Raw genomic sequence first — 21,017 nt, 5'->3', positions numbered from 1 at the left:
ATCAGGATTCAGATACATTGTTTCGTTACTCACCTTCTCGATAGTGCACTTTCAGAACTCTGAGCCCAGAAACATTGTCTCGCATCACGACCTTATCAGCCCCTGTTGCCTTGTCTACACGCTCTATGACCTCAAAATCCCGGTCACTGAAGTAGAGGTAGTTACCGTAGACAGCTACACCCCAGGGATGAGACAGGCCCGACACTATAGTGGCACGATTTGTCCCATCTGGATCACCGCACTCAATCTGGAGATTGAAATGTCGGACAATATCTTTTAATTATCAATATCAATTTATTTCTTCATAATTATTAAGAGGTGAGGCTAGAGCTATAAGTTAAAGCTGTGGAGACCTACCACACCAGTGCTCGTAACAGCCCAGTACAGTTTGTTCTCACTGATATCCACAGTGAGGAATTCAATGTGATCCAGGTTGTTGGTAAACAGGTTGACCGGGTTTGAACCATCCATGTCTGCAGATGCCACCTTGGCAGGGATGCCGCTTTCAGTTCCCTGGTCTGTCCAGTACAGTTTTCTTTCATTCAGGAATAGAAATTTTTGTTACTTTCATGTTTACTGTTAATGCGTTGTTGCATTTTGTTGCATTTTATATCAGTCTAAACGCCACATAAATTACATAAATTATCTTCAGGTGTAACTCAGGTCATCAGCCTGGAAGATAGTATAGTGAGAAAAGCTTTGTAAGTTCAAAAACTGGGTTTTAACAATGGAAAATTTATTTAAAAAAACTACACTAGCACTACATCAGTGAGTAAATAGATAAATAATTACCGGTAATCATTTCATAGGTTTATTATGCTGGTGTGGCTTAAGGTAATTATTATTGTTGTTTTCTATATTATATGGGGCGGTGGAAGCTCAGTCTGGGTTGAGAAGCAGAGGGTTCCAAGTTCACACTCTATATGCAGACAAAATGTGGAAGTTGTGTTGGCAGCAGGACACCTCTGGAACACTGCCGAGGTACCCTTGAGCAAGGTGCTGAACCCCCAAATGTTTACAATGTTGCAATGAGCTGGTGCCTCATCTAGGGGTGCCCCCTGACCTCGCCCGCATGCAGCTTGGATACTCTCCAGCACCCTCTCTGCAACCTCAATAAAACAACTGTTGCTTACTATATTTTGCATAAACTACCTTGACTACCTAACTACCTAACCCTAACCCTTGTTATAAATGCACCTAATACCAATGCTGCATTCCTCCTCAATTAATACTTAAAAAGTCATTCTCAAACTTTACTGTACATTGCTGGGATTTAACTTTGCAAAGTGGTCAGTAAGACTAGTGGAGTTCTGTCTGGAGGCAGAGCAGATGGTGATGAGGAGGTGGTTAGAGTTCAGTAGCTGTTGGGATAAGTGGCTGTGCCAAGGCTGTGTTAAATGGGGCTTACCCACGTGCCGGGTCCACTGCAATGCCAACAGGGCTTCCCGCGCCAGTTGGAGAGCCGTTATTAGTGATTAGAGTTTTCCTGTATTGGACCTCCCCTCTCAATTTCAAAACCTGATTAAGCAAACAAATAAACCAGCACCTTGTGAGGGTTTTTCTACCTTCAGATAAAACAGTTAGTAAAAAAAACCAACCCATTTTAATTTGTTCTACCTCAACAGACTGTGTGGAGGGATTGGTGTAGTAGAGGTTCTGAGTGATCCAGTCTAATGCCAGGCCAACAGGGGAGCCAAGAATCGCTGCTGGGGCGAACTCTGTCCTGTTTGTGCCATCAGACTTCACACTGTGGATCTCCCCCTTAAGGATAAAGGAAAGATTACTGTGAGCCATCCTCACGAGCACAAGGACATATTTCCTGCATACAATCATCGCTACAAAACAAAGGAGATTTTTTAAATGTTGAAAGTAGCATTTTTTGGAAAGTATCATACCGGATGTTCCACCCAGTATATGATTTGTTCACTGTTATCAAAGTCAACATCATATCCATTTTGAAGTCCAGCAACAGGAACCATTGCATCGTTGCTTTTGTCCTCTGGGTTTAAGGAAATACCGTAGATGATGCTGTCTCTTACAACCACCAGGAAAGGATCTTCAACTGCCAAAATAAGACACAACCAATAAATAAGCAAAATGCAAAACGTAATTCTGTAATTTTGGTCAAATATCGATCTGAGCTAGACTGCCGGATGAAATTTGTTTGCACCATCTGCTTTGCTGTGTCATCACAGATTAGAAGTGCTGAATGGGGAAGGGGCATTTTCATTCTTGGATAATCATTGGTCTCAGAAGCCGAGCGTGTTCAGCTTGGTATGAGTGAGGTGAAACCCGAGATGAGTTAAGCTGCAGCCCCAAGACCGACTCCCTGAATTAAAGGGTCCTTGTCTTCTCATTGTTGCGATGAAAGACATGATGATATGATTCTTTAAATTTATGATGGTGAAAAAAACGCTTGACAGAGTATTTAAATGGAAGACTGCTGAAAAGCACTTTAATCTAAGCCAAGTTCATTGTTTCCAAATATATCTCTTCTTTCCTCTGGAATGGGTACAGTTTTTTTCATGTGTGCTCCAAAATAAAGTACATCAACCCACCAAACGCATCTGATCTTATTTCCTTTTTTAATCAAAATGAGCACTGATGACTGCCTCCCTTCATTAAGCCGAACGCATACCTCGGGTGCAGGTGATTTGGTCTGCTGCCAGCGTCCAGCCTGAGGGGCAAGCACATGAGTAGTATGCTGGTCCCACAGCAGAAAGCAGGCAGATGTGAGAACAGGGACTCCTCAAACAGGAGTTTTCACCTAAAAATGGTTAACCCACACATGCATATCATCAAGGGAGGGATTTTAATGGCATCAGTGTATAAATAAGCTTTCCCTGTAAGAGACAGCAACATTGTTGATATACCTGCAGGCTGTCTGGCTGGGTGTACAGCTACCAGACCCATAGGCTGTGGGAGGTTGAACAGCATCACTGTCTGGTTCTCCCCATGCCACTTATGGGCTCGCATCACACGGTTGATATATCTGTCGGTCCAATACACAAAATCCTCAAAAATGGTAATTGCGTGGGGATGTTGTAGTACCTTTTCACAGACAATAGCAAAAAAAAGAGGTCTGCCTTAAAAATACTATTCAAAAGGAACTTAAATGTGCTATATTGCTTTAAGATGTCAAGGTAAGTTATCATTGATCAGACTACAGACATGTTCATGCACTCACCAGGTCACTGGCCAAAACTTGCTTCCTATTGTTGCCATTATAATCACAGTAGTCAATAAAATCCAAGTAGGCATCAGCGAAATACAACAAATTGTTTGGGTAGTCTATAGTTAGGCCATTCGGCCAGTACAGCTTGTTGTTTATAATAACGGTCCTTAATTTCCCATCCATGCTGGCCCTCTCAATGCGGGGATTTCTCCCCCAATCAGTCCAAAACATCAGGTGAGCGCTGCAGAAATAAAAAATAAAAATCTCATCTTATCAACAAGCGACAGCACAAAACCCCATCGTTTGACACAATCTCAATTCTGTGGACATCACTGACCTGCTTCGTGGGTCTAGCACCAGACCTCTGGGATTTGTGACATTTTCACTGACCAACACAGTCCTGTGCGTACCGTCCAGTCGAGACACTTCAATGGTCTCCAACACATAGTCGGTCCAGTACAAGTTTCGGCCCACCCAATCCACAGCGAGGCTCTCTGTTACAGTCACTCCACTGTCAAAAATCTGCTCAACGGCAAACAAATCACAGTTAAAGGCTAATTACATTATGTCAAAATTGGGCTGTTTTGGGTCTGAATTAATAACAGCAGCTTATGATAAATATATTATCAGACAATTACATGTGGACATGAATGAGGTGACCTCGGAGTCAGGTAAACTGAAGGTCACACTTAGTATACTATCACTTGGAATTAGAGGAATATGTTGGATTTGTGACTTACTGACAAAAATTATACAATGGCAACATAGTTCCAGTAAAATGTGAGAAGGACAACTATAGTAAATAACTCACCACAGTCCGGTCACTGCCGTTTTTATTGGCGCTCCAGATTCTGTCTTGGCTTGTGTCCGACCAGTACACACGGTCGGTGACCGAGTCAAAATCTAAGGCTACAATGTTACGTCCATCTCGAACCAGTGAGTGGATCACGTTGGGCTGGCTCGTAATGTCATCTTGCACAATCTGATTTCGGCTGGCTACAAGCAAGAATGCCTGACGAGAATCTGTGAAGACACGTCAAGCTGTTGTCAAATATCATGCCTCCATCCAATAAAGTCTTATCAGTTTGCAGAGGGACCGAGGCAGGGTTGAAATAGACCCTTCTCAAATGGCAATTCTTAGGGCTTGAAGTGCAAATAAGGATCTTTTGTTTTGCAAGGTCCTCTAGCAGGTTATCTGTGCTGAAGAGGAGCTCATGTCATGCACACTCCTCATAAACAGCCCTTTGTTGGTGCTTATGTTCTAATTACACCGGTGATGGCCAGTGAGTGACATATGTGTTATTTGTCTTATCTAAAGAAATCAGAGCAGCAAAGGGAGACAAGAGAGAAGAGAGGGAGTGTGTCACTCATGTAGTCTGGGGGGGCCAAACTTTTTTCAGCAGCCGAAAGCATAAAGATCCTGTACAGGCAAATAAGCTTGACAAAACAAATTACTGTAGGACTGATTCAAATATTTCAAATTTCATGAGAGACTATTTTATGTGTGTGTATCAGGTATGTGCTAAATGGTTATGCTAGCTGGTTTAAAACAATGACCTCCTCACCTGAGACCTTGCAAGTACGCTGGTCTGCTTCAAGGGTATAACCATCCTGGCAGTGGCAGCGGAATGAGCCTCTCTCATTAAAGCAGTGCTGGCTACAAATTCCAGGTGGACTACACTCATCAACATCATCACAGGTTTTAGAGTCATTACTCAGTTGATAGCCCACAGGGCATGTGCACTGGGCCCCAAATGGCCCTTGGATACAACCATGAGTGCAGCCGGCATTGTTGTCAGAGCAGCTCTCCTGGTCTGAGTTCAAAAGAGAAGTTATATAGAAGCAGAAATATGTAGAAGAATAATAAACTAAGAAAATGTCCTAAAAACACAAATCTACTAACTCTACCTATCATTTTAGGTTTCTTTACAGATAATCAACAACATTCCGCTAAACGGTTCATTCAGTATCTTTAGAATTGCTACTCTAAGCCACCACTATTTTGTACACTCCATAATACACTACATAACCAACAGGGTTTTTCCATTGATCAGTTTTAAAAAAGATCTGGTTTTCACGTCAGGAATGGTTAATGAAGATTCCATGTTCAGAATAAATCAAAGTCATATATCTCACAATGATTAAAATTGTGTTCCTACCTGGCAAAGGCTCATCTGAAAGGTGTGAAAAGGGCAAGAAAGGAAAATCACAGATAATTTTTTAGGTTATGCACATCAAATCACACACACATGCATGATTTTATCACGGGAATACCAAGACAAACACAATGCATTCAGCAGGGAAACCTATACGAAGCCACCCCTGTTTTCAGAATACAGTCTGAGAGAATGTCGACTAAAATCAAATCAAGATAATGATCCTGGACGTCATGTGGTATAAACCTTTTATCAAATTTGTAGAGGTCAGGATGGAAATGTAATTCAATAATCAAATGTTTGTGATAAACAAAGAAACAACTTTCTGCCTGACGAACATGAGCAGAGATGAGACTTACTGCAAAGTGGGGACTCGTCGGCACCATTGGGACAGTCGGGAATGTTGTCACACACTGTGGTTAGGTTGATGCACACACTGTGGCCAGGACACTGCCACTGCCAGCTCGGACATCTGAAGGGTGGCGTGGGACAGTCTCTTTCATCACTCATGTCCCTGCAGTCGTTGTCGCCGTCACAAATCCAGCTGCGCAACACGCAGTTTCCATTATCGCAGCGGAAGAATGTGGAAGGGCAGGTGCGAGGTGGGCACGCGTTGTGTTCGTCACTGCTGTCCTCACAGTCCGGATGACCATCACACTCCCACGTGGATGGGACACAACTCCCATCGGACTGACACTGGAATTCACTCTCATGGTGGCACATCCCCTGGGGGCCTCGTAGCTGAAAGAGAAAATCAAAAAGAAATATTAATTTAACCAAAATGCGTGTGGACTTAAAAACATCCTCACCTTCCAGTGAGGAAAGGACCATTGAAACACTTACGGCAGGCTCTCTCATCTGAGCGGTCAGTGCAGTCAAACACTCCATCGCACCGGTAGTAGGCGTTGATACACTGGTGACCACTGGTGCATTTGAACTCGTTTGCTGTACAGTTGTAGACTGAAAAATCCAGTTTAATATGTTGGTTTAAAAGTTGATGCTATTTAAGTACAAATTAAGACTTGTCAAGTGTCTGACTGGGGAAAAAAATATTGGCAAATAAAGCAATAATATCAATCAGCACACAATTGAACTCCTAATTGTACCACAAAGACAACACTCACTGCATCCTTGCTCATCAGCCCCATCCACACAATCTCTGTCCCCATCACACACATAGTTGGGGTCTATGCAGCGGTGGTCTGGACACTGGAACTGTCCTGGATGGCACGTGCTGCCACGCTCTGCCGCAGATTGCAAGACAACAGTTGTGATGAATAATGAAATTCAGACTTCTGTGTAATTGTGTATCCATTGTAAGTTGATCAGCCCGTTGAGGGATACTCACGACAGTCAGCTTCATCCGAGCCGTCCCCACAGTCGTTGTCCGTGTCGCAGCGCCAGGTATGAGGGATGCAGTGGTGGTTGGAACAAGTGAACTGATTTGCGGGACACGTTCCAGGTACCCGTGTAGGACAGTTGTGCTCATCGCTGTTATCAAAGCAGTCATTGTGGCCATCACAGCGCCATGCTGCAGGCACACAGCGCTTGTTGGCACAAGTGAATGCAGCAGGGGAGCAAGTGCTATCTGCAGAAAGGAAAATAGGAATTTGGTCAAATGTGTATAATGTAAATGTAAATATTTGACACTTATTGACACAGTCCTGTGTAAAGCATCAAGTTCCACTTTATGGCAATGCAGGCTTCTCTGTTGTTTTATCAGCCAATCTCCTCATTGAGAGGAACTAGCGCTCTTCTTGCCTGTATTACATAGGGTGGATTCCAAAATGATAAAAGGAGATATCTAAGAGTGGTGTTGACCTATGACCCAAATGTATTCATTCAAATAAAGCCAAACTTGATAGAAGAAGGAAGAAACAAAGTTATAGTAGAGAAAATTAACGTTGCTACTCAGCAACTGAAGGATTTATTTCGAATGAATCGTAGTTTATTGTATACTAAAGCAAGATTGAAATGTGCTTTTCTCACAGGGATTATGGATGTTCCTGCCAATTCTGGCAGGTTTGGTTGGACAGAATGCTACTAATAAATGTGTTAATAAATCCATACTGTTAACGCCACAGTTGGTTTCATCGCTGTTGTCATGGCAGTCGTCAACACCGTCACATCTGTAGCTGTTTGGGACACATTTGCCGTTGCCACAGGAAAAGGAATTGGCTCCACACTGCAATGTGGGGGGCTCATTAGATGGATCCTCAACACAGGTCTGTTGGTTGGGCATCAGCTTCATGCCATACGGACAGCCACACACCCTCTGTGAGTCTGGGACTGGAAAGCAGAAGTGGCTGCAGTCTCCATTAGGATTTGTCAATCTGTTGCAGAGGTTGAAACCTGAGATGGGGAGTAGAGTGTAATTACTAGCTACATGACTGACAAGCACAAGCTTCTGCTATGCATGGATAGTGGAATGTGACGAGCAGTGAATGAAGCTACTGACCAGTTTGAGAGGTGGAGCTGAAAGACTTGACATGCATGATGTGGCTGATTCCTCTTCTGATAACAACCATTTCCCCACCATCCGTCTTGCGCACACGTACGATGCCTCCCAGACGCCAGTCTGTGTAATACGCATAGCCTGCAGGAACGGGAACAGGAAAAAAAATCTCCATTACTTTATCTATGATGATGGAACATGTATAATCCTGTCATTTAAGTATAAAGTTTTTAAAGAAAAGGTATTACCTTCAAAGATGGTGAGCCCGAAGGGATGGGAGATCTGAGTTATACGGTCCAAAGAAATTCGGTTTTGTCCATCAAAATTGCTGTGTTCGATTTTATCAAAGAAGGCATCAACCCAATACAGGCGCATTGCACTGCACACGTCAGAACAGAGTGAAACAGGGTTATACGTTTATAAATGAATAAGCATTATTCATGTAGCCATATGGCTATAACATCTCTGACTTACTTCCAGTCAATTGCTAAACCATTTGGCCAGCCAAGAGTTGTGTTGACAATGGAGAGAGCATGTGACCCATCACCCCAAGCCCTCATAATCTTAGCTGGCCGGTACCAGTCAGTCCAGAAAATATACCTGTAAAATAAAAATAAATGGAGATTTCTATTCCATTTAAAGAAACACTTATTGCGAATGGCTTGAAACATCGACTGTAGCTGATGACAAAAAGGTTTATTCAAATTTTGTTTTATGTTTAGGGCTTTTGTTTAAGCCATGTGCTTACAGCGCTCCACAATACTGCCCTTCAATCCAAACTAATCTCCACCGGAAACAGAGGCCTTATGACTTTGACGCTGTTGGAAATAACAGCTTGTTCTAAATACGGATTCCCTTTATCAGATTGGCAGCTTCATTTGAGGATGTGCTTGAATAGGTGGCAAACTCTGAAAGTGTGTAACTAGACAAACTGGGCATGGCTGGAAGAAAATCACATGGTCATGATGAATTTACCCAATAAGAGGATGAACCACAATGGCTCTGGGGTTGTTCAGGTTACGTACGATGGCCCTCCGGGACTTATCAGCTACTTTCATGACAGAGATGCTCCTGTATCGGGGGTCAGTCCAGTAGAGGTTTTTTGAAATCCAGTCATAAGCCAGGTCCTCCACTTCATCCACTCTATTGGCTGCCAGCACCTCCCTGCCTGTGCAGATGAAACGCATTCAGATCACTGTTTAATGCAGACATAAAAGGGGAACACATTTAAATAAATAGGCTGTCAGCTTGCATTTTCCCCGTGAAGACCTGACAGAAAAAACTAGAGCAGCTCCAAAAACAACATTGCTGATCAGAGGGGGAGTTGCTTTTTGTGTAGTGTGACCGCTTGTGGATAATCAGATTTGTAACTACTTTCATTTATTCAAACAGTAAGGCCGACCGTTTTTGATTTTAAAGTTATTTTCAGGTCATGTACTTTCAATGTCAGCTGAATACATTATCCATTTTCCACTCTCTATACTCCTGCCCATTCCCTCCCCCATAGTACCAGTCGGCCCCATCAGGCACTCCCTGAACTTCCTGCGTAAGCTCGAGTGAATCACATGGTAGACAGCGCTCTGTTAGCAAAATACATTATTAAAGATGTCAGCATAAAAACAAAAACCATTCAATGGGATCATATTTAGCTATTGTCATCGTATGAATGTTAACAGCAATCAACATACGCTAAATATCAAGCAACACAATAGATGCTTACCGGTGCCATCCACTTTTTGCTTAAAAATCATGTCTTTTGCTGTGTCTGAGAAAAAAATAACATCATCTTCAGCACTGAAATCCACTCCAATAAAGTATGAAGGTGATCCGGTGACAGGTAATATGATGTCTTGCTGAGAAGACAGATTAAACGGGATCCCTCTCACAGCGAGCTGGCTGGAGAACAGCAGAAAATGCCTGACAGCTAAAGATAAAATACAGACAGAAATAGGAAATGAGCTCGCCATTAAAGATCCAGAGAAAATGTGGTATGATGAACGAAATCAACAGAAACAATGTTATGAGAACTTTTACATCTCTTTCAGGTTAACTTTAAACCCGGAAACGTCACAGTTATGAAAGATCATCTCTTACCAAAACATCGTTTGCCATCAGCGCGTAGATCGTAGCCCATACGGCATTTGCAGCGGTAACCCAGCCCTCCGTTGTCACTCTGGTGACTCAGAACACAGATCTGCTCACAGCCGCCTCTGCCTGTACCACACGGGTTTTGTACTGGAAGAAGGACAAAATACATAACAATACTGGACGGATCATCTTATTAACACTGCAGTTTCAATCATGATGATTCTAATAGATTTGCTGTAAGCAGTCTAATAAAACCTTGATTGAGTGCACACTTACCATGTGGCTGTTTAAACCTATGTATGACAGCTACTCCATGGGGAGTCTGAGATGTATTGTAAACCACTTGGGGATTGTTGTCAGTAAACTTGTTGGCTTTCATCACCGCCATCTTCGTCCAGTCCGTAAAATAGACACTGTGCTCAAACAGACTGATGCCAAACGGGTGAGGAACGGCAGCGCCTCCGTGCACCACCGTTTTCCTAAAAGAACAACACAAAACATAGTGTTGAGGAAATGCATTTATTTGATGCACCACTAAAAAAAGAAGTGCATGACACATTCACCTATGAAGCCCATCATATGTGGCAGTTTCAATGTAGTCGTAGCGACTGTCGACCCAGTAGATGCGCTGGGCCTCGATGTCCAGTGTGATACCGGACGGCCATCCCAGTTTGGTCCCAATGATTCCATACCGGTTGGTGCCATCCATGAAGGCTCGCTCCAGGCCCGGTTGGCCATTTAAAGCCTCCCAATCTGTGAAGAACATATACCTGTGAAAGGAGGTTAAAGGTTATTTACCTTTTGTTCTCTACAGTCAGGTTATAACCTGAGCAATGCTTTAACAATATGGGAACATTATAATTAGTCAAAAGCATTGAGACGCTAAAATAACGGAGACCGCTCTTTTGTTAAGTTTGTTGAGCATTATATCACATAATGGGTGGTCGAAATTAAAATAACCAGTGTATCTGCAGCCACCTGGCGCTCATCTCCTCCTGAATTATAGTATAGAGTTCCAAAAAGGGTCATCACTTACATTGCTCCTCACTAATCTACTCTAATAAATCTGGTAATCCCACACACACTCTATTATTCTATGCCAATGGTGCACGGCAGATACTGTATGTGAGGTCCGTGAACGGGTGGTTACAGATGGATGAATGAATGGAAACAAGAAGATGAGCTTACCCAACGGTGGGGTCCACGGCGACTCCTCTTGGGTTTCCCAGGTTCTCGGTGATGAGCGTGACCCGGTTACTTCCATCAAAGTCGACCACATCAATCCTGTTGACACTGGCCTCCACCACATACAGTTTATTGTTCACCCAGTCAACCGCCAAGTTCTCAGGGTAGTCAACTGATACGTTTAAAACCACCTGCACGTTGGAACCATCCATATCAACAGAAAACACCTGTACACAAAAGACGGCATTGTGGAGAGGAAATTAGCCTGTAGGTATTCACATCTTTCAAGTGTACTACATTTCAGAAGGTTTTAGAGTTCAATACCAACGAAATTGCCGAATCATTAGTTTACCACAGGCTATTAATACGAGCTGTGATTTATTTATTTTAAGATAAAATATAGAAACTGTTCATACATAAATATCAGATAAACCAGTCAAGGGGAAGTTTACTCAGTTTAAAATGAGCAGTGTTTTTAAGACATATGTACAACTATATAAGCCTCAGTGATCGTCCATTTGGGCTGTAACGCAGGTGTAAAGATACATAACAGATTTGTTTGCGTTCTCTTTATTTCTGAACGTGTCTCCATTCCAGTGCTATGACAGCGATGGGTTCTCCGACTGGAGATTCTTGGCATCAATTGTGCTGCTAATGGTGCAGAAGCTCTTAGCAGCTCTACTCATTTTTAGATACAGGATCTCGATGCCTCAGAAGCAGGATTTTCACCTGACCTGTTTAAGGGAAACTGTAGCTGTGGAAATAGCCTGGCAGTTTAACCTTTCTGGTTTATTCACATGCCCTGTTTGCGCTCCCTTCCCTTTTAATCTGACATTCTGCCACACACTTGGCAAATTTTCACAAATTCCCAGTCACAGATACACTACATCCTGGCCTTTCAGCTTAGAGGCTTTAGACCAATGAGGAATCAAGTCGTAGGCCAAAAGATGACTTTGTAGCTTGCCAGATGCATACGGACAATCGCTGAACACAAATACAGCACGATAACTGCCAACAAGATTGAATTACAAACATTTCCAGCCTGGTATGTGGACATCATACCAGCCTATCAGATAGGTTTGAAGAGTAGGCCATTAGGATTCCATTCCAGATCTATTTCCATTCATTAAGGCATAGCCACACTGGAGCCAAAAACTATTATTATAGTATCATTGTTTCTGATTTTTAACAGATAACAGAAAAATTTCCATTCCAGCCAAGAATTCAAGAACTTATTCTACCAAAAAGTCCACTACTGTATTTGTAAAGGTGAAGCTATATAATTATCTGCAGATGAATTGAGCTGAAAAAACTATACCTTGTTCTGAATTGTATCAGTCCAAAAGATCCTACGGAGATCATAGTGGAAATCCACTCCCACTGCAGCCCCTCTGTTCTGAGAATTAACCAAAATGTGCAAATTGTTGCCGTGGATATCCCCTATTAGCAGATCTCTGCCATTAGAAAATATCAAAGAAGGAGCTCCAGCTGCAAATAAACAGAATACAACAATGTTACAAGTGCAGTATGCAGCCACTGTATGGAAATGGCAAAATAAAATCAGCAGATGTGATCTCGAAGCACATTTTTAAGTAGAAATTGGTTTCCTAAAGGATAAACATAAAACAGCTAAAAATGGAGCCCTATCCTTCCTATCCAATATTATGAGGTAAAAACTAAAGCAGCCCAGACAAAAGTGCGCAGTAAATCATTCACGGTGGTTTTCAGAACCAATGAAGAGTGTGTCCGTAGAGTCAGTTTGAATGGATGATTAGCACGTGTAACTTGGGAGCGTTGGGAGACAGGAAGTAACACGTACCTGAGACGTCTGCTCTGCAGTACCGGTGCTGCTCCAGAATGTAGCCGTCCCGGCAGCTACAGCGATGGGACCCTGTGCGGTCCTCACACAGTTGGTCGCAAACACCCCACATCGAGCAGTCATCGAAGTCTTTAGGATGAAAATCATGATTGCAAGGGCAATTGCATAAGATATAAGATATAATTGTATAAAATTGCTAACTCCTTGATCTTAGAAATCCCACAGACTTCATGTGCACTTTGAAGATATTATTAGCAAGGAGTGAACTGATCAGTCTCAATCAATAATAATAATAATAATAATAATAATAATGCAATTGAATAGCTTTCTGAAAAAAGAAAACATTTGTTTGCCATAAAATCTTTTTTGTGTCTTTTTTTTCCAATGGTTTTTAAATACGACTGTATGGGGATAACAACATGTATCTCTGAGAAGGTAAACATTGCACTATATATACCTGTACAAGAGCGACTGTTGTTGCTGTTGACAATATAGCCAGAAGGACAAGAGCAGGTCCCTCCATCAGGCGACGCATGGCAACGATGTTCACAGCTCAGAGAGGCACATTTCCAGATACCTGATGATTGGGCACAAAAAAAAGTTAATAACTGTGGTAAAAATCAGTATCTGTCCTAAAATGGGTTAAAAAGGATCCATTTTAAAACGAACTGCAATTGCGGCCAGCTGTGGTGTTGGTTTCATCCTCTCCATCGGGACATTGAGCTCTCCCGTCACAAAGCTGATGCAGAGGGATACACAGGCCGGAGGACGGACAGGGCCATTCCCCTGGGTAGCACTCCTTTGGAACGTTATCTGCAGACCACACACCCATCGTCAGGCTCCGGGTACTGAGAAAGTTACCTTGTAATGTACGCATTTTTAAAAAAATGAAAGAAGGATATTATCAGCGACATTACTGTCACTTTAAATCGATGTGGGGGGTGGAAGGGTCACATGGAGGGGCTACGCGAGCCTCAGCAGCCCGTCCTTTAAAAACACACACTCTTCACAACCATGTGGAGGAATTCAAAAGCCTTTTGGGGGCCTGCCCAATCTTGTACCACAAAGGGCCGTTTGAATAACACACTTAAAGGAGCACAAGCGTAGGGTCGTGCTAGCCTAAATCAACCATGGAGACGGGAGGTGAATCAGAATCACAAAGCGAGCCCACTGAAGCGGTTCATACACAGCCAAATGTCCAACATTTCTGCTAAGAAAGTAAAAGATGGGCGCCATAAAAACAACTTGTTTGCAATATCTTTATGCTTACCACAGCCCTTTTCATCTGCATTATCCTCGCAGTCATCCTCTCCATCACAAAGCCAGACCTGGTGGATGCAGCGGCCACCGGGGCAGGTGAAGTAGTTCCCTTTACACGTTGGATAGGCTGCCGGAGAAGGAGAAATGCTCATTTCTACAAGGCCGATGTTGCGCATTTAGATGGTGAAGATGGTGGAGGCAAAGCGAGTACATACTGCAGTTTAACTCATCACTTCTGTCCCCACAGTCATCGTCATGGTCACAGACGTAAGTCCGTGGAACACACATGCCATTATGACACTGGAACAGGCCTGCGTTGCAGTGCTGTGCTACAAACACAAAGCAAATACAGAGAAAGGTGGCATAAAGCTTTCCGGACGCATTTTGCTTTAAATGTTTGTGATGGACCCGCTCCCTTACTGCAGTTGGCCTCATCCGAGCCGTCACGACAGTCTACGATGTGGTCACATCGCTGGGTTTGGTTGTAACAGGCACCATTGGCACACCTTAGCTGTGCACACACAGCGTAATCTGAAAGATTGAAACATCATTAGAGGGATGTATTGCATGCAAATCAAGCTGACAACTGTTCTTCACAGCTGTTACAACGTGAATACCTTGGCGAATGGGAAGGATAGGGGACAACAATCACATGTAGCTGCCTAACAAAAGCACTCAGCACACAATTCTTTATGCTGTTGTGAGATTATCACAGTGTGTGTTGCCGAGTTGACCATGTCGGCACAATAATGGCGTAGCGGCTGAACTTCAGCTCGACTAATCCACCAAGGAATCTGCAATCAACCTCTGACAACAAGAAGCATATTGTGGCTCATTCTGTCAGTCAGCAAGCCTCTTAATCTCAACAAATTGATTAAAATGCCACAGGAGGCTACGATCTAAGACGCAAAAAAAGGGGAACCACCACGAAGACCACAACTTACGGCAGGAGCTCTCGTCAGACCCGTCCGAGCAGTCTTCCACGTGGTCACATTGGTATTCCCCTGGGATGCAGGCTCCATTGCTACAGCTGAACTCATCACTGGTACATGTCCTTCCAGCTGAGGACAGATTAGAAAGTAATTTTGTGGCGGTTGAAAAGTTTCTCATGTGTCCTGTGCACGCTTTAAAAGGTTTTACATTGAAAGTCGAATTGTGCTTCAATAAAGCAGCGGCTAACACATAAACAGATCTTAAAATGTAACGTCTTTGCTTTTAGCGTCAAAAGGCACTCACAACAGTGGTGCCGCTCATCCGAGCCGTCCTCGCAATCCTCCTCATCGTCACACACCCACACGTTGGGGATGCACTCGCCATCGCTCAGACACTGAAAATGGCTGTCGTCACATGTTACCTGAGCTGTTGAAGTGCACGCGAGCAGGGATTAGAACCTCTGGCTGTATTAGCAGATGAAGGCGTGAGGTTGGTTTGTACCAGCAGTTACTCACGGCAGTCGTGCTCATCGGAGTCGTCCATGCAGTCTGACGTGCCGTCACAGTGCCAGTCACCTGGTATACACCGACCTGTCCCACAGCGGAACTGCCCCGATTCACATCCTATGAGCAACACAGAGGTTCTAAATATATTATACTGGGACTATGAGCAACAGTTAAATATAAAAAAGCTTTTAGGAGTTGTGAGAACCATAGTAAAAAGGGGAAGGGATGCCTTCGATTGATTAAGCATGCTGTTAACAGCACTGACAAGCCTTGGAGACAAGCGTGCCAGCCATCTCCCCCAGCAGTTACACAACCTTCACTGCACTCATTCCGAGCCTGTTTGATGTTCTCACTGAGTGGCATCTGTGGAGATAAGGTACCACCACTCTACCTTCCCAGACATTCTCCAGGAGAGATTGATTCAGGCAGCATAGTTTAGTGACAGAGCACTCCATCAGAGCCATTCAAATAGGAATGTGTGATTCTGATTGTCTCTTTGACAGCCTGATTTATGGCCCAAGCTCTTCCTGTCTAATCTGAAGCGGAATAAAAAGTGCTACTGGGCGATACTGGAATTATTTCCAACTCAAATTCTTTGCAAAATGAGTGCTCTGATGTGCAGATTGCTGGTACATGCTTGGGGTGCTAACTCTGGCCTTCCAAAATATTGGGTTTCCTTATCAACAAGTCCTGCATACCAAAGATCTACACACTTTAGGGTTGGCTTTTTGAGTATACATGAAGAAAAACTGCTATCAAAAAGAATACAAAAATATGAATACAGTAAATGTCAGGAAAATGTTAGCAATTATATTTGCTAACCAAAAAAATGCATCAATATTGGTGCTTGCTGATAGCATTTCTAGTGGAAAGGTTCCCAGGTGTGCACAGTCCAAGACGGATCTGTTCCACAGCAGCTATGGGGTGACAGTTAAGGTTAAACCTTGATGCTCCCTGGTTTTTCAGACAATCCTGCCTCCGGGAAAGCTGAGACATAAACTGAAACTCAATTACTCCAGATTTGAGCAGATTGTGAAACTCTGAAAAGGACATTTCTTAACATAACTTTAGTATAAAAGGTCCAATCCCACTGTGTTATACAATATTATACAAAGAGGGGCTTGGTAATTAATGTTAATGTGCTTTATACATGATTGTTTTTGTGTTTGAGTGGCAAAATCGTTTCTTATTAGAAACTCACAATAGGAAAGTACACCACACTTCCCATCCAGGAATACAAGGATGCCCTGCTATTGACCAACAAAGAAGAGCGGTAAAGGAATTTTCATTAGAATGAAGCCCCCTAAATGCCTTAAATCCCACTGTGAATTTACAATGGCACAAAAGAGTCGCCCGCAGGGATGCAAACTCATAACTGGAGGTGTCACCCCTGAAACAACACAATTTAGAGGTAGATGCCAAATTACAGAAACGGTAATGTCGGTTCCCTGTGATAACATTCAATAAAATAGCTCCTCCGAACAGACAAATGTACAAATCAAGTGTCCGCTGGCACTGAAACAGTCCTGCCTTGTCATGTGGGGGTCACCTGAAAGACACCTTCAACTTTTCTTGTTTTGTTGGCCAAAGTGGATGAAGAAAAGTGGGGAGCCAGGCAGTCAGCCTGGGCCCGTCCATGCTGTCAGGGCTGCTGCGGGCTATTTCATATGGAAATCAATGCGGCAGAATGCAGTCAATTGCCAAACAAGTGACTTTGGCTCCTACCGCTCCACACAAAACAGTGAAAACCCAAGGGTATTTGGCAGTGACACGGGAGTGACGGCTAAAGAGAAGACTAAATAGAGGGGAGAATAAAGCCGCGGTTTAGATTTGAGGAATAGTCAACACGAGTTTAGGTAGGCGCCTCAACAAAAGCGGGAATCACAAACACGGCTGTTGTTGCAACGCGATGGGCCACGGCACAACTTGTTTTCCTTCGAGTCTCCGCTCATCACTTGTTTACTGGGGGCAAAACTTCATCCTCTGTGTCTGCAACCTAGACAGAGGAAGCTGCAGGAAAGAAAAGATTTACTCTGTGTTTGAGCCAACTATGCTCCTGTTGCTCCTGCAGTGTAACTGGTTCACCAGAACTCCTGAGCCGACGTGCTCGGCAGGTTTGAGTGTCGTGTAAGATGTTTTAACTGTCTAAGCTAGAGGGGCCTCCACCAAACCAAGACGCTCATTTATTTTTAGTTTATCCAGACATTAACATATAAAATATGAATAATAATGACAAAATACATTAAAAAACAACCCATCAGGACTATTTAAGTGCCAACTCTGCACTAAAGAGGCCATTTAGCCAATGAGTAACACAGGAAAACAACTAATGTTCCAAAATGTTTAGAACAGCAGAAAAGGTATTGGATCATTGACAGCTCAGCAGTGTGAAGTCTCAGAGCGTGACATTAGTTATTAATACCAACGTAAGCATTTTGTTGCCATTTGCACCCCTGAGGGGTGGCTAATGTATTACAGGAGGCCTCAGTGAACACAGTCATCAAACTTCAGGATTTCTGTGGAGGATCAGGACAGATTATGGAAAGTGTCCTGCCCCTCATTGTAAAACTGTGCAATAATGAAAGATAGCCTCCTGTCAATATTATTGCATTAGGGGACGACGGTGGCGATGATTCAGATTTATTTTTTCACCATGATGTATCACAAACTCTTAATCGCACCAACGTGAGCGGTTTCGAGTCTGCTGGCGGCTCCTGCAGCTTTAACATCGCTGTGTCCTCTCAGCTGCAGCGAAGTGTCTGTTGTAATTCAACGGAAATACCAAGTATCTCCGTTGTTGTTCGAATGGCCGGTCTCTGCAGTTTTGGATTGTCCTATTGACATGGCAGTCTCTTTTCTGTTTTCTGTTCCTTTTCTGTTTTCTGTTTGTCTGTTAGCCAGCGAGGAAATAGGTCCAGGATATTTAATAATGAAGAGAAAAAGTCAGCTTCGGCCACAACGCCACTCTTCATATGGTTTTTCTTAACTTCCCCACTGGCCCTGAGGTCCAAATGCCATTCTGCAGCAGCTGCAGTGTAATTAGTTGCTTGATTCACACTAAGGAGCTTACATACTAAGGGTTGAGCAAAAGAAAGCAGATTACAATTTGAGAAGTAGGATCTAGCTGGGTTGCAAACGCAAATGACAAACACAAGACTGCCTGGCATTAACGGCTGTATCAGAGAATTCCACGTGCCACGGTTTTACATCAGACAATTGAGTTCTTCCTCTGGCTGGAACTGACGGTGAATCGGTGGTTCGCGGTGTATAATCTGCCCCACTGAATGGGATTTGTACCAGAGGCTCTCAGTCCTCACAGATTGTCTCTAAGTCACATGCTCTTTTCTGTTACCTAGCAACAGTAAAGCTCAGGCAAAAGTTCCTGAAGAGAACTCCCAATCTGTGTGAGGAGGGCTTTGTGTTCAGCCTTTAAACTAATACTTAGTGGATTTTTTTTTTCTTTTTGCTGTAAATTGTAAAAAAAAAAATTACATAATTGCTTTTTAAAAAATTAAACCATTGACATAAGTTCTAAAAAAAATGATATTTCTGAATCCTCGTTTATTTTCTTGATGAAATTATCAATAAACTAACGGTTGTGTCCCTTTCTGAGCCATTTCAATCAAGCAGCAATTCTGCTGAGGCTCCTCTGCAGGATAAGTGACCTGCGGGAGAGCAACAAGTGCACTCTGCAGATACTCAGCCAGCCATTCAGCTGGAAAAGTTGGAGAAAAACACAAGCAAATCAAACTCTTACCTTCAGCCTGGCACCATCTTACACAACACAAAAAGACGAGAAAGAGTCGAACTGTTCTTCTCCACATTGTGGCTGGTCCGTCCAGCTCCGCTGTGCAGATGGAGGAGCTGTTGGGACTCGGACTGGGATGCTGTTGCTTTCTTCAGTCTGTCTTTCTTGGCCCGCTGGTTGATGAAAAGGGGCGGACACAAAGGCCGAGACAGCCGCTCCCCCAGGCCAGCTTCAGCCCTCCAAATAAATCCCCTGGGCCCTGGAATGAGCATAATGCCATGCAGCTTCCTCCTGTGTGCCAGTGATTCCTCACTCGCAGCGGGCCGCCGCCGCTGTTTGTTTATGCTGCACTTGGGGACTGGGGGTGCTTGGCCAGATAATAATGATGGCAGAATTAAAGTGCAAATCAATGGAAAGTTTGAAAACAGGGCGATGGAGGTTCAAATTAGACGAAAACTTTCACCACACCACCCCTCCACCATCCCCGACCTGTGGTTGTGCTAAATTTTATACTCATAAAATAGTTCGCTACGAGAAATATGCGCTTTTATCGGTTATTTCTTAAATAATTGTTTTATATTCACGGAGTAAACAGGATATTTGTCATATGATGAGTTAAAATTCCAGTAAACTATTATTGCTAAATATTAAGCAGTACTGAGTCAATTTGGAAGAGTCACGTCTCACTCAGAGTTCGCGACTCAGCAAATATGTAACCAAAGAAGATGTCAGCAAAATATAAAATTCTTTCTTATTTTCAAGCGTCACTCGCACCTTCAGCCGCGTCAGATTAGAAGCTCAACATCGCCCCCTAGTGGCACAATAAGGGCGCCGCTGCTGGAAAACTGTTCACGATGCTTTATGATGAAATGCGGGAATAAAAAGGCAGTTGTGTTTTATGCAAACCCGATTGTGAACTATTTTTCTGGCATGGCGGAAGCTTCATGGAGACAGTCAGAAAACTGCATTAAGATGAAGAGGAACAAGAAACGGCTTGGTCGTATTACGTATTTTTGTGTTCATTTATTGATCAATGACAAGCAGCTCTCACTCAGGTCGTCATGAAGATGGAAGTAGTGACTTTGCTTGGATACGGCTGATGGAGAGACAGATACCAAATTACAACAATGAGGTCAACTTTTACCCAGTTGTATTGAAAGGTAAGTGTGAATATAACTATGGGCATTATGGGCAGAAATCCTTATTTCACATCAGGATCATCAATCAGTCCATGTTAATCTTAATCTTTCTCTTTTGTAATATGATAGGATATTGTCAGAACATAATATAAGTACTAATTCTAGTATACGTATATGTCAAAAACAATGTTTTGCCTTGGTTCCAGTAAATAACCTGCCTTATTAAAGGGGTTTGTGTGGATTTAGGACCTTATGCCCTGATTCTATTGAGCCTTTCTGGTCTGTGAGACTCTGGAACCAGCAGAGAGGTTCCGACAGGCCAAGGAGAATGTGACAAATACTCAGGCAAGGGAGGAGTCAGGAGAGGCCAGGGAAAATGGCCTCAAGACAGCTTTGAAAAGATTCTGGTCCACCATCTGGTGGTTCAGAAGACAGAAGCAGTACGACAAACACTGTATGGTGCTGATGGTGCATTGCTGGTCACAGCTTTGCCTGACAGGGAAATAATATCGAAAAAGTGTAAATATCAAAGAGTTAATACTGATCTTTCAAG

The 21,017-nt window shown here is 43.2% G+C and overlaps 1 protein-coding gene across 1 annotated transcript in view; it reads right to left on the bottom strand.

Annotated features, from left to right (window-relative positions):
* lrp2a (low density lipoprotein receptor-related protein 2a) overlaps nucleotides 1-19,516 on the bottom strand; it is a 38,360-nt gene extending 18,844 nt beyond the window's left edge. Inside the window, 38 exon segments of the mRNA XM_029836392.1 lie at nucleotides 34-247; nucleotides 358-535; nucleotides 1,409-1,518; nucleotides 1,618-1,761; nucleotides 1,896-2,062; nucleotides 2,639-2,767; nucleotides 2,874-3,051; nucleotides 3,188-3,416; nucleotides 3,513-3,697; nucleotides 3,987-4,198; nucleotides 4,741-4,989; nucleotides 5,335-5,349; nucleotides 5,691-6,057; nucleotides 6,059-6,072; nucleotides 6,175-6,291; nucleotides 6,456-6,575; nucleotides 6,680-6,919; nucleotides 7,402-7,683; nucleotides 7,790-7,927; nucleotides 8,035-8,165; nucleotides 8,261-8,386; nucleotides 8,762-8,954; nucleotides 9,507-9,710; nucleotides 9,881-10,021; nucleotides 10,151-10,353; nucleotides 10,438-10,644; nucleotides 11,063-11,286; nucleotides 12,378-12,547; nucleotides 12,879-13,007; nucleotides 13,336-13,455; nucleotides 13,548-13,691; nucleotides 14,149-14,265; nucleotides 14,354-14,467; nucleotides 14,559-14,669; nucleotides 15,083-15,199; nucleotides 15,375-15,497; nucleotides 15,587-15,694; nucleotides 19,335-19,516. Coding sequence (XP_029692252.1) covers nucleotides 34-247; nucleotides 358-535; nucleotides 1,409-1,518; nucleotides 1,618-1,761; nucleotides 1,896-2,062; nucleotides 2,639-2,767; nucleotides 2,874-3,051; nucleotides 3,188-3,416; nucleotides 3,513-3,697; nucleotides 3,987-4,198; nucleotides 4,741-4,989; nucleotides 5,335-5,349; nucleotides 5,691-6,057; nucleotides 6,059-6,072; nucleotides 6,175-6,291; nucleotides 6,456-6,575; nucleotides 6,680-6,919; nucleotides 7,402-7,683; nucleotides 7,790-7,927; nucleotides 8,035-8,165; nucleotides 8,261-8,386; nucleotides 8,762-8,954; nucleotides 9,507-9,710; nucleotides 9,881-10,021; nucleotides 10,151-10,353; nucleotides 10,438-10,644; nucleotides 11,063-11,286; nucleotides 12,378-12,547; nucleotides 12,879-13,007; nucleotides 13,336-13,455; nucleotides 13,548-13,691; nucleotides 14,149-14,265; nucleotides 14,354-14,467; nucleotides 14,559-14,669; nucleotides 15,083-15,199; nucleotides 15,375-15,497; nucleotides 15,587-15,694; nucleotides 19,335-19,401 — 6,037 coding nt within the window. The 5' untranslated portion in view covers nucleotides 19,402-19,516.
* Nucleotides 19,517-21,017: the final 1,501 nt, after the last annotated feature.

The sequence above is a fragment of the Takifugu rubripes genome, chromosome 1, assembly GCF_901000725.2.
Source record: "Takifugu rubripes chromosome 1, fTakRub1.2, whole genome shotgun sequence".
NCBI classification, from domain to species: domain Eukaryota; kingdom Metazoa; phylum Chordata; class Actinopteri; order Tetraodontiformes; family Tetraodontidae; genus Takifugu; species Takifugu rubripes.
The sequence above is the reverse complement of the archived record's forward strand: the minus strand, read 5'-3'. Positions and strand labels throughout refer to the sequence as shown.